Source organism: Lissotriton vulgaris, unplaced genomic scaffold (genome assembly GCF_964263255.1).
Source record: "Lissotriton vulgaris unplaced genomic scaffold, aLisVul1.2 SCAFFOLD_926, whole genome shotgun sequence".
NCBI lineage: Eukaryota > Metazoa > Chordata > Amphibia > Caudata > Salamandridae > Lissotriton > Lissotriton vulgaris.
In genome coordinates this window covers 423071-442791 of record NW_028250845.1, presented here as the reverse complement: position 1 = coordinate 442791, position 19721 = coordinate 423071, and the positions used below count along the sequence as shown (strand labels likewise).

The following is a 19721-nucleotide window of genomic DNA, read 5'->3' as shown; positions in this document are numbered from 1 at the left end:
ACTGTAAACATTCAGTATTGGAAGGATTATGAGGGCCCTGGTGGTCAGGGGGGACGATATTTAACACATTTTTCTTTTTTTTTTGCCAGAACCCCTCGCTGGATTGTACTCAACAACTTTTAACAATTTTTTTTTATATTTTATTTTATTTATTTATTTATTTATTTTTGCCAGAAACCTTCGCGGGAGTGTACTCAACAACTTCCCAAAGTTTCATGCCGATTGGATGATTGGTGTAGTAATGCATAAAGGACAAACAGATATATATAGATAGAAGATTTCCATTCTACATGTTAATGTGAAAATATTTCCACTCAATGACAATAGGTACTCGTAGTCTTGATCCTGTAATGGTTTTTATTTGCTGTGAAGGAGAGGTGAATATGTATTACTTCCAAATCAATGTCTGTGCTTCAGACAAAAAGTGATGGTGTTTTATAGAGTTTTAATAAATGTTTGAACTTAGCAGTGACACGCAGTTTTAGTGGAAGTAGCTACAAAAATGATTTCAATAACATATCTATTTTTATTGACTAGGTACTCTACAAACAGAAGCATGATGCTGAAAAAGGGAGATCAAGTTAATCTTACATGCAGGAACCACCAGATATTAAACATGCGATGGAAGTCAGCAAACACCAAAGTGATGTAAGGAGATTTCTAAAATGCAAGTTTTTCTTCATTCATAGTTTATCATCTCTTATACACCTATGGCAATGCCTACAAATCACTGATATTCTGATATGCCATATATCAATATTGTCAGCAATTAGAGGTGTCAATATGTCGGAACTTACTTCCAGCACAGTAGCGAATACCAGAATCCTCAGGAACGAAGACAGAGCCCCAACTCTCCCAGGGGTACAGCCACTCCCCATACAGGCTAAATACTAGAACAGTGGCTAATACCCCCTAGGAGAAAGAAGACAATCACAGGACCACCGCTAGGGCCACCAGTAGATCCAGAGTGTGAGTAGGTGGATGCACAGTCCACTGAACTGCAGCACATAAAATAACAAACAAACAAAACAGAGGCAGGGACCAGGAGAGAGAAGACAATCACGGGACCACCGCTAGGGCCACTAATAGCACCAGTAGATCCAGAGTGTCAGTAGGTGGATGCACAGTTCACTGAACTGCTGCACATCAAATAACAAACAAACAAACAAAAGAGAGGCAGGGACCAGTGTTACTTAAAAGTGATTAAGAGGGAGGCATGATAGAGCAAGAGTAAGACTTCAGGTTGTGTACCCTCTAATACTTACACAGGCAATACGGTGAGTTCTGTTGAATATAAGGTCTCCTCCATAAATGAGCAAAGACACAATCAAAGAAAAATAAAGAGGTATGTCCCGCTGAAGTGTGTGCTAGGAATCAAACTTGAAACAAAGGCATACGTCTGCCTATTATGCACAAAAGGGTGCAGCTTGAGGACTAATACCCAGCTCCTCTTTAAAATAGGATTGTTCATAAAGTGTGTTCAATAAAGTTTGTTGAATACATGTCGTTGAAAACACAACAAAAATCAGTTGCATAAATATGGCATATATTGTGAAATAGACAATATTCCAAAAATCAAAAGTCCAATACTAGCGAGTGTTACGCTAGAAAAAGAAAAAATAAAAGATGTCCAAGTTCAGAGACTGAGCGTCTCAATATCAGCTCGCCTTAACTAAAATACTGCTCTAAAGGGGACACGGAGCAATCACCATTACTCGTTCCGGGCAGGGAAAGCGACGCAGGAGAAGAGGCGTTCGTAGGCGTCTGGAAGAAGGATCCTTCCTAATTCACTCAGCAAACGGAGGAAGGTCAGCGCGCGATCAGTGCATCTGAGAGGCAAGCGGACGGGGTCGAAAATGCTGAAGAGGAGAGGCGATACAAGCAGCCTACTCCCGGGGGCGAATTGAATTGATTTAAGAAACGAAAACAGGATTGCATGATCCAGATCCAAAATAAAGGGGATTTCTCAATACTGCAGTGTAGTTTTACATGAAGAACAAGGGAATTAAAGGCTTGGTACAATCAAGAGTAGGTAACACGGCATGGTCCAACAGACTTCAGTAAGCCAAGCACAGAACTCAGGGACGGGTGTCATATGTAAAACATCCAATCAGATGACGCCCTCCTTTCCAGGCAGCATTGGAAGGACCCCAACCCCTCCTCCAGAAATAGTGCAATATGGGAGTGGTAGTGCACTCACAGAGAACTTGGACAGGGTGCAGGAAGCCTGACAGGTAACACAATACAGAACCTAAGTAAGTGTTTTGAGTATAAAATAGCAACTCAACCAAAACCCTCTCTAAACAACCATCTCAAAATAGTATGGTCTGGCCCCGGTCCTCCACAAACAAGCCATTCACTTTTTAATAGGGTGAAAATGAGCACTCGGACTCCATGGTATCACTTATAGTTTGGCAGATCAGGAGCACCACTGTAATTTGACACCACATCTACCCTTTCAAACATATTGATACCCCTCTCTTTTTAGAATCTGGGAATGGCTGTATTTTTGACACTAGATTCTCAGCTAACTTCACCATTGGAAACCAATGAGCTGATGGCCTACTCACCACAGGATTTCAGGTCATGTAACACCTGCTTTCCCTAACTGTCTTAAATGGCGTTCCTAGTTAGGGAAACCACACAATGACACCCCTGGGCAGGGAGTAAAGTCCCTGCACATCTGGGTAATTTTTTGGTTATAAAAACAATTCCCATTTTGAGAGTTTATTATCAGAAAACAAAAACATTACTGCATGAGCACATCAAACATAGTGTCCGCTGGGCAAACCTTCAGTTGCTTGAGAAGCGGCCACAGTGGTGCCTCCACTGGGGATCTGGGGGTTCTCTAAATATGACAGGTAATTTGTCCATGAGGACAGGGGAGGCTACAGTCTCCAATTACCCCACAATCTATCAAGCCACCTGCTCATCTCTAAGTGAGATCATCACATGGGGCCCATTCTATGTTTTTATGGTAGTATTAATGTTGACTCTTAAAGTTGGTATGTAGTATTGGGTCGCTAAATGTAAAAGTACGTTGAGAGATTTCCTCTCCCTTTTGAATCTACTTTTACATGTTGTAGAAAGTCACATATATTTCCATGGGTCTGGCTGGAAAGATGTAGTAGCCACAGATTTAAAGGCATAATCCTGGGAATGTTTGGAAATTAAGCTTTTGTCATAGTTGCTACTATGGTAGCAAAGCATAAATGTATGCATGGTACAATCTCCAAATATTTCGACGGTGAGAAATGGTTGGATAATAGCTTGTGAATGCTCTCAAATTGAAATATTTGTTTTCACTCAGAAACTTTTAAGACACACATAATATTGTTTCTGATCTGTCAGCCCTAGGCTGGACGTCCCGCAAACGTTTGGTCTGACCTTCTCCATTTTTGCTGAACATATTTTTTGTTGGCTTTAGGACTCTATGCACTTCACCACTGCTAGCCAGTGATACAGTGCTTGTGCTCTCTCTCTTTAAAACATTATATTGGCTTATACCGAATGAGCATATTTAATTTACCTGCTTACTCACCTTAAACAGAGTTACATTGGCTTATACTGAATTGGCATTTTTATTTACATATAAGTCCTTTGTAGAGTTTTATACCATATACCCAGCCCTGTAAATTAAATGCTACCAGTGGGTAATACCTGACATGATGTATAGTCAATTACACCACAGGCTCAAAACGTCGACGACATTACGTTATGTCATATGTCAGCTATCCTTGGAATATGTAACGAAGACCTATAGATACACTGAACAAAAAATGTCTTGGACAATTTAATTATATGTGGTTAGAAAGTCTCATATTTGTGTATGTGATCACTGAGAGATTTTTGATTTTCACTATGCATATGTTAATGTGATGCATTGTTCTTTATGTTTTCTGGGCAGCCGTTGAAAAGAGAAATGTGAAAAGAGATATATATGCATGTTTTGATATATGAAATCTAATATATATAAAACATAATTTAATGCTTGAGTTGTGTCAATGGTTTTAAGATATCATTTTCTTGAAAGATTTGTATTAATTGAGACCGGTGAAGTTTCCACTTTTTGGAGGGATCACTTATAGGCCCTTCTAGCATTTAATGTTTAATGAAAAAGATTTGGTACAATTCCCCTTCAGGAGATTTCTTTCACCTGACAGAAATGTATGTAGCTCATAACTGTATACCCAGGTTCTGAGGGAAACATTGTAACCCCATTAAATTTAATTGTACCAGTGTACCTGCAGCACTCATTGTGCCACCCAGTAGTAGATCTTCAAAGCATGCCCAAGGCCTGCCTTTGCAGCCTGAATGCAGCTTTTTAATCTCATGTTGACTTGGCATTAAGGTAGTGTGGAAAACGAGCCCATAATCCTATCGATGCCCAGGCCGCTGGCGCAAACCGCCTCTTAGTTCCCATGTTGAATAATTACCAAATAAAGAGACGGGTGCTGGAAGCAGGAATCAAGAACAGAGTTTAATTCTCATGAGGAGAGCCAGTCATTTCGGACACGAAACACAGTGTCTTTCGGGAGGTGCTCTAACAAGGGAGCTGAGACTCTTGCTTTTATACCCTACAGAACACTTGATAACACAATCAGGACAGTATGACGCAAAAGAAAGACATCCCTATAATCCTTGTGTCAATCCTACCCCACATGTGTTCACAATGGAGACCCTTGACCTGCTGATAAGAGGGGAGGGCAATCACGTAGCTGAGTGTTTCGTAGGATGTGTACGCCTGATCATAGCCCAGGGGGTGGGGTGGCTAGGATCAATAGTGGGTCTCTTGAGGGGGAGTGACTTCATACAATAAGGGCAGTAAATGGTATCTCCTGGCTTAGGCGATGGCCTCGGGCATGTGTGGTCAGCCGGACTCGGGGGAAGGGGTCATCAAGGAGTGGTATTCATGCCGCGTGGACAATTGAGCGCGGTGGGAAGGCTCATCAACAGAGGGGTATTCATGGAAGGAAAGGAGGTGTTGGTCAGGCGCGGCCGTGACTCTCAAGGACAGGGCCTTGCAGAAGAAGAAGGTTTATGACTTGCCCATGTGAGGGGAAGGGAGGGGTAGCCAGGGTGGACACAGGGACAGAGTCACACAGAGAGAGAGAGATCTGATGACCCGTACATGAGAGAGCGGGGGCAGTCAGGTGCAGCTGGGGAGGGCTACGTCAGCTAAGGCGAAGGATGCCTCTTCAAGAAGGAATGGGGGGGGGGTTTTGCGAGAGTCAAGTAGGAGAGTTGCCTTTCACAGCGGGGTCGCGCAGAGGGAGAGGGTTTCATGGTCTATGCATGAGAGAGGGGGGGGGTTAAGATACGCGCAGGAGGGAAGCCGGGGATCCCAATGGGTAAAAGGCCATGGTGCCTAGAAATGGTTGTACATATGCGTATTGGTACGGGCTCTTACTGGCAGGGTGATACGGTCAACAGTTTACAGTATTCATGGTGCTCACAGGGGGAGGAGTGGGAGAAGAAGGGGAATGAATGCTGTCTATGTACATCAATTTCTTCAACTTTCACAGTAGGCCTTCGGGAAATCATAGGGCCAGGTGCTGGGTGCTGTCTAATTAAAAATGTGAACATGTACTATTAAGTTTTACTTGTCCTGCTAGTTAAAAGCTCCTGAATTATTTTTTTACTTCTGTGAGGCCTAATCCTTCCATAGGATAACATTGGGGATTCCTTATTAAATTTAGTAAGCTGTAAATTCTAATAGGGAGCATGTGGCAATGTGGAACAGTTGGAGCACTGTGGTCAGACTCCGCAAGCCCTACTATGCATACCTTGACTGGGCTGGGGAGTGGTTCAAGGTTTTTTTTAGTGGGGCTGGGGGTGGGTCGGGATACTTTTGTGGGCTGGGGCGGTCGGGTTGCTTTGTGGGCTGGGGGTGGGTCAGGTTTTATTAAAGTGGGGCTGGGGGTGGGTCAGGGTACTTTTGTGGGGTAGGGGCGTCACTGGTTGTTTTGTGGGCTGGAGTGGTTCAGGATATTTTAAAGTGGGGCTGGGGTTGGGTTGGCAGTTTTGTGGGCTGGGGGGCCGGGGTTGTTTTGTGGGCTGGTGGTGAGTCGGGAATGTTAGGAGGGCTGGGGGTGGTTCGGGAATGTTTTGTAGGCTGGGGGGTGAGTCGGGAAAGTTTTGTAGGCTGGGGCGGTGGGTCTGGGGTAGTGTAGCTACAGACAGAGGAAAGGAGGAAGCAGGACGAGATCCGCGGTGATGTAAGTAGGGTTGGGGGGTGGGTCAGGGTACTTGTTGGGCAGGGGGTCAGGGTAGCTTTGTATGCTGGGGGTTGTTCAAGGGTAGTTTTGTGGCCTGGGGGGGTTGGGGTACTTTTCCGGGTGGAGGTCAGGGGTAGTTTCCAGGGCTAGGGGGTAGGGCAAGTCAGGGGTGGAGGTAGTTGTCAGGGCTGGAGGATTGGGGCTCATTTTCAGGGCTGGGAGATTGGGACTAGTTTTCAAGGCTCAGGAGGTAGGAGGGTGAGTTTGTACCCTAGGGTGGTGGGGAAGGGGGTGGTGACCTTAGCCATGCATACCCCTTTACCATGAATGCCTTTATCATGAAAATTTGTTGGAAAGGCATGCGTGGTAGAGCAATCCGTGGTTAAGATGTGGTCATTATTCAGACTGTGTGGTTTAGGAATGTGTGTTTGAGGAACTCATTGTTCCATCATACAATCATGGCTATGTCATGTTTGGTGTCTTAGGAATTGTGGTGAAGAGCCCTTTTATTGGTAAGTTCGGATTTTTTATCACAATATTAAAAATGTCACTTTTAGAAAGTTTACCTTTTTTTGCCCTTAGCCCTTTTGTGCCTGTAGCCCGGCGTGGGTCACATGGCTTGGTGTAACAGAGAGATAGACTTTGTGAGTTTTCCCAGACAGTCACACGACAGACGGATTAGCTGTGCCTGAATGGGTCATCTGCTGGCAGGATGTAGGGGTGAAGATAAGCACAGCCCCACTTACAACTCTATAGCCTATGCTCTGTCCTCACAGAAAAGGCCTATTGGCCCCATATTTTTACTGCAGCTAGCTTGGAAACAGGGCAGGGGATGTTAGAAATCCCACGCACTCCAAAGCCACTGCCTAGAAGCATTTCCCACCTTCCAGAACCAGGACAGCATGGTATAAAAGTAGGACCTCAGACACCAACTCTTCATTACACTTCTGGACCTGTGGATACTCTCTCAGGAAGAAGGACTGTGTTGTAATGTAACATGTCTTGTTCATCCCCCTATGCTTTTCCCTGCTGCACTGCTTGGCCCTTGATGATGTCATTGGAATGTTGGGTGGCTTAAACAGTAAGGAGATGTCAGTTGGCGTGAAGGGCTGAGCAGTGGGACTGCTCCTGGTGGGGTCTCTTGATTGTCTCTTGACTATCTCTACACTATCTCAAGGGTCTGAAGATGAAATAAAGTTATGATCCTAAATATACCTACAGACTATGGATGTTTCTTCATTGTAACACTGGCGACGATGTCAAAGAACCTGCGTGATATTTTTATGGACTTGGACTTTGGACTTTCTAGGAACTAAAGGATTTGGATTTGAATTTAAAGAAACCTGGCACCGCAAAGACCCCACCAGTGACCATGTCATCGGTCGCCCTATTCATGTAAGTGCCAGTTTCTTTCTCAATGTCTTTGTCACTATTAGTTTGCAGTAACTGGGATTGGATCAGCATCACTGCTCCTACTTGCTCTCTATCTTGACTTGTCTGACTTTTCAATTGTAGTGGCACCTGCAACTTGAACTGTTTTTAAGTGAATGCCTCAACACTTCACAAGAGAGCAACAATGTGTGTGGGATTAGGCAGCAGTGAATTTAGGCTGTGATATGTTTGGATATATTTAAACAAAAAAAAACAACAACAAAAACTGACAGTTCTGACAATGGTGACAAGGACGACTTGACTTGATTGGGGGACTAGTTAACAGCACCAATTCCCCAATATGTTTCACCTTGGGACTCTTTTCTGACTTTGTTCGTTTTTAAAATAAACTAAGACTAAGTTTAAAACTAGAGAAAATCGGAACATCTTTTAGACTTATTGAGTATTATTATTGACGTGTACAACCACACCTTCGTGTTACCCTGCATACTTTGCTTATATCCGGTGGAAAAATCAAACCTCAGGAAGGAAAGTACCTATTTTCAGCCACTGGGAGTTGCTAATGTCTTGTTTTTTCCTTATCTTCAATCTAATTTTTGATAGCCACCGGAGAAAACCAAGTCTTACCGCTTTCTTTCCTCCGAGGTGACAGTTGGCCGTTTATGTCCGAAGTCGTCTTTCCCCTGCCACCTCAGTTTGTGACTGATGATGTCACAGAATCTTCTGGCAGTGTTGGCGATCCTAAGCGTCATAGAATCCTCGGGGGCAGTCGTGAAGCAGAGGAATGTTTCCCCGAACGCAGAGAGTGTGACAGATGTATTTACCAGCGTTGTCACGTAAAGGTGAATGTAAACGTGACCCCACGCTAATGGAGGTGCCATTTTGATTTTAGCCAATGTGGACGGTGTGAACTGGTTTAATCAGCGTCGTCACGAGTCGGATCAAAGACGGGACTTCATGTAATCAGAAGTGCCATCAGTCTTTCCTAGCGGATCCTGTCATCTTTCAGCGCTGATTTCGTTTTAATTGTAAGTTCCGAGTGTCTCAGTGAATTGTCCATGAAGCAGAGCGTTTTCTCTTGTGATAGATTTCATGACATGGAGTCATTGAATGAGGAGTTCCTTATACACCATTGGTTGTTGCTTTTTACGTATATATCGATGCCTTACATAGAACATCGTGGCATTTCCAAGTGGACTCAGTGCTCTGCGCTATTTGAGTTTGGATGAAAAATCTCTCACTGATGCAATGATCACCATTTGTTATCTGACTCTTTTTTTTTTTACCTATTGTTGTGGAATGGCTCGGAAGCACAAATCGAGCTCCGGTGTTTAAGACTATATATGGGCCAGGGTGGTCTACACTAGTGAAAGATAATGTTTTTTAATTTCGAAATGCTCAAGTTTAATATTGTTTGGGAAGTTTCGCAATTCTTTATTTGCATTGTTGTGTGTTGTTGCAGACAATTCTCAATTTTTATCTCTTTCTTGCATGAAGTGGTTGTAAGGTCTTTCTTTGTCCTGACGTTTTTTTTTATGTATGGAAAAAGGCGAAAGTGTTAGTACATATGTTTAAGGTTATTATATGCTGTATGTGGTTGTGTGGTAAGTGTTGGACTGTGCGTGACGGGTACGCACAAGAGAAGTTGATTCTTTTTGTAGCTTCTCTCATTTGCTTCTTGTTTTTACCTTTGGATTTGGTTTTTACTTACATATGTTTTAGGTTATTGTATGCTGTATGTGGTTGTATGGTAAGTGTTGGACTGTGCGTTGCGGGTACACACAAGAGAAGTTGATTCTTTTTGTAGCTTCTCTCATTTGCTTCTGGTTTTACCCTTTGGATTTTGTTTCTACCTCCTATGAGGTGTGGTATTTAAGGTTTTGCTTGAGAGTCTGGGAGTTTTGTGCTCTAATTTGGGTTGTGAGTAACTTAGTTGGTTACTCAATAGGCTATGTGCCGTTTTCTTGGTTGTGGGAGACATAAGTCTGTCTCCCCATTAGTATTTCTAGGTTTTTGGGAGGTGTTTTCCCCAATAGGGTGGTTATTTGCCCTATACTGCTGGTTTTTGTGTCTTTGGGAGGCGTTTTCCCCAATAGGGTGGTTATTTGCCCTATACTACTGGTTTTTGTGTCTTTGGGAGATGTTTTCCCAATAGGGAGGTAATTTGCCCTTTATTATATATTTCTGTGTTTTTGGGATGTATGTTTTCCCAATAGGGTGGTGATTTGCCCTTAACAATATGTTTCTAGGTTTTGGGGAGGTGTGTCCCCTAATTTTTTGGTATTTTCCTTTGGGAAGGAGATGGGGTGAGGATGGTTTGCCTCCGTTGTTGTGTCTGTAAAATCTAGACCCTGTCTTTATTTAAATGTGTTTGGAGTGTTGGAAGATCTAGTTCTTTGTTGCTGAATCGCTGTGTTATTTGGCTCTTTGTTTCTTAATCTTCTTAACATTCTCTTTGTGCTTTTCATCTTTGCACTTTTACTTCTGTGTGAATTATTTTGCATGTGTGCTTATAATTCATTTGTTGATTTTGATAAAAGGGGGATGTGTTGTAATGTAGCATGTCTTGTTCATCCCCCTATGCTTTCCCCTGCTGCACTGCTGGGCCCTTGATGATGTCATTGGAATGTTGGGTGGCTTAAACAGTAAGGAGATGTCAGTTGGCGTGAAGGGCTGAGCAGTGGGACTGCTCCTGGTGGGGTCTCTTGATTGTCTCTTGACTATCTCTACACTATCTCAAGGATCTGAAGATGAAATAAAGTTATGATCCTAAATATACCTACAGACTATGGATCTTTCTTCATTGTAACAGACTGCTATGCTGCCGAAAAGACTTTCACTCTGCTGGACTGCTGACCTGGCGTAATTGCTGCCTTTCTGCCCTGATGCCTCCAGGCCTGGAGAAGAACTGGACCTTCAACTTCATCCTTGAACTCAGGGCTACCAGAGTGACTCCAAGGGCTAGTCTGCTGGCCTCTTCATATGAGCATCAGGGATATGAAAAGCTCCCCAACTGATGCCCCTCAGGTCCAGGACCCTTGCTGTGGCTCAGAGAGATATAATCAAGCTTTTGGGCTCTTTGCGACAACAAATAGGGCTATTCACACACAAGACCTTGCTGCTGGCACTGCCACTCAATTCGAAGCTCCATCAGCCCGACCTGCTAAAGCAGCCCAACCCAAAGCGCTACAGCATCGACCACTCGCAGGGACTACCAATGCAAAGCTGCAGCAATGCCCATCCGCAACTCCTGGGACGCTCCTCACGCTAAGCTGGTAAACTCCTGCGATGTTCTCCCTGAGCCCCCTCCACTGCGAACAGGACTCATAGCATAGATCTGAGAAGGTAAATCTTCAGCAGCCCTAAACTGGTGACTGTCACCAACTTGCACGCCATCGCAGTCAGCGTGAACTTGTGACTTTGACCTGGCCAGTGCAAGCAGATATCCATTTTTGACGCTTTGTGTTTTTTTTGCACAATTTTTACTAAAATCTTTAAAAATTCATAGCTCTGTTTCTATTGATTGGATATGTGACGTATTGGTGTAAAATAATTTATTAAAATGTACACTATTTTTCTAAATTGGTTTGGAATTTTTCTAGTGTTTCACTTTATTACTGTTTGTGTGTTGCATGAATACTTTACACTTTGCTGCTAAGTTAAGCTTGACTGCTTTCTGTGCCAAGCTACCCAGGGTAAAGCACAGGTTGATTTAGAGGTTTTTTATAGATCACACTGCTAGGCACTGTGGCTATTGCTTGGCCAGGGCTCACACCCCAGTCAACCAACAACGTAATTTCTAACACATTCCAACACCCCCACCGGTTGCATTGGATTTACTCCCACAGAATATTAAAGAAGAATAGGAGACCTTTCTGCTGACTAAAAGGTTAGATCACCACAAGGCAGTCTTTTGTGAATACCTGAACGAGTCAAGCCATTTGCACCTATAACATAGATTTACAACTACAAATGGATTTGTGAAGCATGTCCTTTGCCCCCAGCATGAGTGTAAAAAGGTAGCTTTACACACTGGTGTAACGAAAAGTGAGGGGACCTCCCTGCATGGTACGTAGAGGGGCCCCCTCCGGGCTCAATCTGGAGCTCTCCAGCGAGGTTGCAGTGCCGAGGGGGCCCCTTGGAGCTTCGGGCCCCCCCCGCACCGCAGGGGCTGCGGGGCCTGTGTTACACCCCTGGCTTTACATTATCGGATCAGTGCATCAACTGTTTATAGCAAACGTGTTTTGCAACTGTTTTCTACCAAAGCAGCTTGCTTTGTTGCTATGAAACGTATACTGCAGTTTCAGTCAAAGAATATCAACTTCAATAATGGGCAGAGGCTTTATTCATGTTGCACAATAAAGGGTTTAGCCGTGTGCCAAAAGGGTCCCTAATAATATCTGACAAAAAGACTAATTTCATGGTAGATGGTAGCATTGTCATTACTACCCTTTGTTCGAGTAGTGCCAGTTCCATGACAGTAATTACGATAAATCTAGGAAAGTAGAACTTGCCATGTTTCCAGCTGTTTTTTTAAACACTTCACCTTTCCATACAAAAAGAAACTAGCACTTTTCAATAATCCCCCATGCCTTTTAATGGAACTCGCCCGACAAATCTCAGTGAGAATTATAATGATGAGAGTTATTGATTTCTAGCGTTCCTCTATTCGTTTCCGAGCCCTGATGTCTACTGGTAGCTGCTGATTATGTGATGATAAAGGTGAAACAGAAATATAGAGCCAGATGTATGGGCAAGCTCATTTGAAAGTCCTCGTATTTGCAAAGTTCTAGATTGTCTGGACGAGGCTATTTCTTCTACATCTACATTATCACTGGCACTTGGACTATTCACTGCCCATTGAAAGTTCATGTATAGTGACTTGTCATTGCCAGTAGTGGACTATAGTCTGGGCTCCAGTCTTAGGGATGAGGAGCTGCAGAAGATAAAAAGAGGTACCAGCAACACTTTGAAAGCAGCTCAAAATGCACTTTTAAGTTATGTTAATGTTATGGATGTCTTTTATAGTGCTCGGCTACTCCGAAGAGTGTCCCGGCGCTTTCTAACCCACAACAGACTGCAGAGGGCAAGCACAAAGGAGAGAGAAAGCAAGCAAGTTACTGACCAAAGAGCCACGTCTTCAGACCCTTTCTGAAGGCCAGCAAATTAGATGTACTGCGGAGCGGCAAAGGAAGGGCATTCCAAAGCTGGGGCGCCAAGCGTTTAAAGGAACGCCCCCCCACCCTTGCTTTCCTGACAGCAGGGTCAACGGCAAGAAAGAGAGATTCAGATCTTAAGGCTCTAGCTGGTTTATAGAAGGCCAGCCGTTTCCGGATATATTCAGCTCCCACGGCATGGAATGCCTTATGCGCCAGCGTAAGTGCTTTAAAAACAATCCGCTTCCGAATAGGCAGCCAATGTAAAGAATGTAAAAGGTCCGAAGCTCTCGCTCGGCGATGTAGGCCAAAAATGGCACGTGCCACCGAGTTCTGGACCCCCTGTAGTCTTTGAAGAAGGTATTCGGGCAAACCCAAATATAAGACGTTCGAATAGTCCAGCCTTGAACCAATAAGGGCCTGGACCGTGATCTTCCTATGCGCCAGCGGGAGCAGGGGAAGGAACTTGCGGAGCATCTTAAGGAGGCCAAAACAGACGCCGGCCAGTCCAAGGATCTGGGACTTTAGCATCAAGCCATTGTCAATCTTGACCCCTAAGTTCTTGGCAATCAAAGAAGATGACGCGGGAGGGAACATATTCACCGGCCTCCACTCCTGCCAGCTCGGGTCAGACTGACACCCGAAGAAGAGCACCTCAGATTTATCTGGGTTACACTTGAGGCTGTTTCGCTGAAACCATTTGAAAACAGCCCCAAGACACCCTCAGATGCTCTCTCCGTCAAACTCAGCCCCCTTCCCACAAGTGAAAAGGAGCTGGGTGTCATCGGCGTATGACACGATCTGAGCCCCAAAAGACTCCGCCAGCACCGCCAAAGGGGGTCATAAAGATATTAAAGAGAGTCGGGCTCAGCACCGAGCCCTGCGGGACTCCGACCTCCGAAGGCGGTACTTCGGCCGAGTACGGAGAGGCCCAGACCACCTGCCGGCGACCAGACAAATAAGATCCAAACCAGCTCAACACCGTCCCTCTCAGACCGATCTCATGGAGCCTGCAGAGGAGACCCTCATGAGGGACGGTGCCGAAGGCCACCGACAGGTCGAGCATTACCAACATGGCTCTTCCTCCTGCATCCAGCACTTCCTTGATAGCCTCATTGACTTCGAATAGCGCCGTTTTGGTGCTTAAGTTGGTTCGGAAGCCAGACTGGGCGGAGTGCAGCAAACTGTGGGTTTCAAGGAAAGTAGAGAGCACAATGTGCACATGCTTCTCTACTATCTTTGCGAAAGCAGGCAGGAGGGAAATCGGCCTATAATTGGCATGTAGCTCGGGGTCCAGACACGACTTTTTAAGTAGTGGGACAACCATCACCTGCTTCCAAGCAGCGGGAACCACACCACTGGCCAGCGACAGATTGAGCAGGGGATTAACCAGCGGATTCATAACCTCCGCCATCCTGGCCAAAAATTTTGCAGGACAAGGGTCTAAAGGTGACTCCTACTTAAGCTTAATCAGGAAATCCTGAGATGCGGAATCAGAGAGAGATGGAAACTCCGAGAGAATGGGTCCAGAGCCAGCTATCAGATTCAGCTGGTCCCCGAGCTGATGACAACACTCGGGCCCAAAGAAGATTATGTCCTTGCAATGTATGATTTGATCTGAATATAACACCTGCCCCTCATTATTGGCCAACGAGTGCAAGTAGCACATTTTTCATAAAGCACATGTTGGCCCAAATATACATAACTGTCAAACAATGCAACATATATCCCTTAAGTTGCTGTGCTGGGTTGCATGACAGGGAGAGAGCAGGAAAGAACAATGTCGGCTAAGTGCTGGTACAGAATTAGGCAGCCTTTGAGCCACAGTGGAAATGTGTCTGTATCTTGACTGGTATAGGTTTTGAACTGGAAGGATCACATGATGGAATAAAATACTATTCATAGACTTAAAACATCTTCCTCTTTGGGCGTGTGCTGTACATGAACACACGTTTCACCCCTGGACAGTAGCGGCCCGTGGAGGTAGAGCTGGAGAGCTGTAGAGCCGTGGGGCGGGCGGGGGAGGAGAAGGGTGAGGGGTAGTAAACTACAGAATACGGCTGAACGGAGGTAAGTAAACACATAAATAAATAAAACGAATTTCATTGCACGTGCTGCATTGCCAAATGTGATGCAGCTCGCGCAACGAAATTCCATAGTTTACTGCCATAGTTTACTGCCCCCCACCCTGCTCCTCCCCTGCCCCTCCCACCGCCCCCAGCACTCCCTCCACGGGTCCGCTTCTGTACCTGGAATGCCCCTTTAAGCAGTGTAATGCAAAGCATCACTTTCAGGCAGCTTCCCAAGTTAATCCCCCAAAAATATTTTGAGCAGGCCTGTCACTTTTATGACGCAAAATCAGTTCAAAATGTTTGTCAATCTGGTCCTAAAAACATTATCTCTTATTTACACACTATCTACGAAGTAATGGACCAAAATCCAGTACATAAGTTTAATTGCAGAATGTTTGCATCGTTGACACACATTTACAAATATAGAAGCCATACAGCTAAAACGACCATTTATTTTATGATAATTCACTTTGTGTGTTGAAGACATAAGTCATGTGTAAAGAGAGTGACACAGGAAATGGAAAGGGACTTGGCTTCCTTTCTAATCTATTTATATTAAAATACACGGATACAATCTTTGTTTAGCATTTAGGGCAATGTTTCTTAAACGTTTCCTCTTTGAAATATGTGTTTTCATTTTCAGATGCTGTAATATCCCCTTCATTGTTTTTGGCAAACAAATTCATTGTTCATGTTCTACTTCGTAGACATTACTATGTATGACATAAGCTATTTGTATGTTTTATGTTTGTCAAGGAGGACTGTGGGAATTTTATGTAGGTAGAAAATGCTTGCTAACAATAGTGTTTCTCGTCAGACAATATTGACTGCAGTGTTTCAAATCAAAAGCTTCTCATGAGTGCTCTGTATTTTTCTAAAGTTGAAATGTCTTAACTATTTGTCTGCAGCTTTTTAGCTGTTCGTGTCTTCATTACCAGAACATCATTAAGTAATAGCAAATGCAATATGTGAATATTTTTCACTGACTTGGTATTGTGTTTTTTTGCAGGCTTCATATAGAAAGGATGCACATGAAATGCACAGATACACGGATGTACTTAATAGAACCGACATAAACTTTGCAACACAGTCAACAAAGATTATAAGTGATGTATGCACTCTTTCATCTTTATCATTTCCTCATAAGCTACAGGTTTTTGTATATGATTTTCTGACCATGTGGAGTTATGTCTGAGACTTAGCAGTAACATTTGGTTCTACGAAATGTTATACGAAATGTTAGTCTATCATTTAAGGCCGATTATAGAGTTGTTTGTAGTAGACAATTGTAGGAGTATCCTTTTACGTGTGCTGCCCCTTACTTTATTTTAATTTACTGCCATTTTTGGCATCTGGGCATGAGAGGATGCTCTCCAACTTCTCATCACATGAGGTCTAGCGCTAAAACATGGCAACTTATTTGCACCTGGTAAATTAAGCCTTTAGGGTCCAGATGTAGGTAATCTCAATTTACCTATTCTTAAATCCCGATTCATACCGATTCGGTATTTAAGAATAGGTAAATGGGATGTAGGTAATTTTTCTTTAAAATGTACCGAATCAGTAAGTTTCGGTAATTACCGAATCAGATTAGCCAATTCGGCAATTGCCATTCATTTCTATGGGCCTGGATACCGTCCGGTAACGGACGAAATTCGGTAATTTCGGCAGTTACCGACCGGTATTGGGCGACCTACATCTGGCCCTTGGTAACTCCAAAAAAAAATGTGCACCAATTGCACAAGCGCATTAAAGTGAAATACCAGGTTCCAGTGTTGGTAGCTCTAGCAACTAGGCCACATCTTACTAAAATAAAACATGATGCTCTCAATTTAGTTGTAAAAGAGGCACTTGCAATAGTGTCTGTTCCCCAACAACTACCTCTAAACCTGCCGGTCACTACTCACTTTGGGTTTCTTTCAGCAATTTCAAATTGTAAAAGTTCCATTCACAGGAGTCTTTCTTTCAGGTTGAGTATAAAAAAGGAAGGAGAGACCTAAACAAGGAGACAGCTGTTCTTGGCAGGCCTGATTTTGAACATGCGATGGAAGCTTCCAAGCTCTCCAGCCAGGTAAGATTGTATCGTGGACAACAAGCACAGTATTTAGGTATCGCTTTCCAATGAAAACAGTAATGACTATTCTTCTTTTGTGCTTGAGTGCATTGCTTATCTACTTTCATTAAAAGGTGAAGGTATTAAGTTAAATTTCCAATTGGCCACTTCATGGCGAGTGCTGGAAAATAGGGGGATCCAGCCACATCTCGGTTACGGAAGCGATGTCTGAGCTGATCTGGGATCTGGCTGAACCAGGGAAATATGCTGAATTTGTCTGGGTGTAATTTTCAGACATCAGGACACATTTAGTAGCGCCAACATGTTGTCTGCTTTTTGTTCATTCGGAGCAGCAATCCACAGGCAGCCAGGGGGCTTTCTTCTTTCCACTTCTATCGAGGTCCAAAACAAAGGTTTGAATTGAAGGGTCATCAGCCCTTCTTTTTTTTTTAAGAGTCTTCCTGGCTGGGAGCCCTTTCAAGCATAACACCCAGACATTAATACAATGAAAGGAAACAAAGCCCCCACATTTTTACTCCACAAGTATTTTAGCAAAAGTATGACTTGGAGAGAGATTTTTCACTTTTCTAATCCCCCCCAGCCCCGTTTCAGAGATGTTCATTCACTGAAGAATGCCAGATGCATCTGTGTGTATGAGAAGTTACACACATAAGATTTAAATGACACCTACTATTTTTATTTTAGATCAGATTTATTGTCACATTTGTCGTTGTTGCCAATTTCTTTGCAGTAATTTAAAAAAAATGCATATTTTGACTGTCAGACTCTGCTTTTCAAGCTCCACCCCTTGTGACTCTACCCCCTTTCCTCTGCAACACCTTGACCCCCATTTTATGGGTTGCCGTTGTAAATGTTTTCAATTCCAGCCCTGTGACTGGCCATTCAGTAAGTTGAAGTGATTGTATCATATGTGTAAATGAAGCAGAGGATATTTAACTATAAACCTGTACATCCAAATCCTTATTCAGATGAAAAATTCAGTTTCTACTGAAATCTGGTTTATGAGATTTGTGGTAAGACCAAGACATTTTGATTGGTGGTTTAGAAGCTGGTGATTCTAAAAATTGCAGGCTTTAAGCATAAAAGCATGCCCAGTTGTTGTCATCAATAATATCATTTGTGATGTTATCAATGATGTCATCAATTATATCATTGAACATGTTATGAGTGGTCAAATTTGGGAGGCCTTAAGCCGAGCATGGGTGAGGCACAAGTTCTAGTTAGCTCAATAAATTATATCTGGAGAATATCAGTGGTTGTTTGAATTTAAAATGTTACATCGCATTATCACAGCAATTTAACCTTAGTTTCTTTCACTGAATATCTGCTTTTTTTTAATATAAGGTAAAATCTTATTACCATGCCAAACCCCCTGTGGGCAGGGGAAACATCCTTTACAACGCAACTTTTACCACGCAGTGCCTTTACATCGCAACCTTTACAACGCAAACCATTACAACGCATTGCGCTGGGGGGGGCTCTAGGATAGGGAATAGGTTTAATTTACTATCCAACACCTTCCCTACTATCCACGGGGACTGGAGTTGGAATAGTAAATTAAATTATTCACTATCCAGCGCCCAAAAGCACTATGCGTTGTAAAGGCATGCGTTGTAAAAACTGCGTTGTAAAGGCATGCGTGGTAAAAGCATGCGTTGTAACGTCATACATCCGTGGGCAGCCACCCCCTGCATGCCTCGCACAGTCTTTGGCCATGCTTACCATGCACAGGGTGGGGCTGGACACAGGGCCCAACCCCTCATTTACATGTTTTGTTTTGGGGTAGTTAGCTTCCATGTGCAGCTAACAATAGCCAATAATTGGAATTAGAATGTTTATTGTTTGTTTGCCTATTTTGTATACATTTTTAATAAGACAATGGGCAATGGTGAGATATCAGTGGCATGATGAGTTCAGTGGTTGCAGCTTTTACTTCATAAGTACAGGTTTGCCACATTTGCCTTATAATTTGCATAATTTGAAAGTTTTACCATGTATTTTGTTTCTAGTGGAAATAGATGAAAGTAACGCTGCCTGAAGTTGTGCCACAAAATTTCCATGTTACGCTCCATAAATTAAATAAGCTTGTCTACCTCTTTGGACAGCACAGAACCTTCAATCGCTAAATCTCAACTTGAATGGCGTTTTATTACTAGAGTGACAAAAAATTATGAGTGGATTTTGTCCACAAAAAATTCGAAAATTGTAGGCCTTTTTCTTATCTTTGCTGAAACAAACATATCTTTTAGGATATATATTATAATACTCTAAGAAATTCTACTTCGTTTTCATGGCAGGTCAAATATAAAGAAGAGTTTGATATGGAAAAAAAGGGAAGAAAATCACAGTATAACCCTATGGAAAGTGTCTCCTTTAAGCAGGCCCAGATAGCATCGGCATTGGCGAGTGATGTAAGTAAAGCTTTATATTTGAAAGTAATAGCAACATTACAATATGTATCCCATAAATCAGATGCCTATAAGATATTACGAGGAACAGTCCTGTTGGGTCTTGACAAACAATCCAGCCCACTGGTGTAAACAGTTTTCAATTGTGGTATACTTTGCTCACCGTTAATCGATTAGCCTGAGTGACAAGACAAAACTTGGAGGTTATATGTACCAGCATGACCAAAGAACAAACCAAGAAACAAATAAATACAAACCAAACCAAGCATAGTTAAAAAAATTGTTGCTATCCAAAATGCTTATTAAATGATGAATGATCAAGAATCAAAATTGACAACAAATAGAAATTATCAAAAAAGTGAGTAAAATGATAAATACAGCTTCAAGAAAATTGTGAAATA

The 19721-nt window shown here is 43.1% G+C and overlaps 1 protein-coding gene across 1 annotated transcript in view; it reads left to right on the top strand.

Moving 5' to 3' along the window:
- The window catches only part of LOC147663099 (nebulette-like), a 348425-nt gene that overhangs the window by 65573 nt on the left and 263131 nt on the right, over positions 1–19721 (top strand). The window contains 4 exon segments of the mRNA XM_086950681.1: positions 538–648; positions 15848–15949; positions 16808–16909; positions 19210–19323. Of these exon segments, the coding sequence (XP_086806807.1) occupies positions 538–648; positions 15848–15949; positions 16808–16909; positions 19210–19323 (429 nt within the window).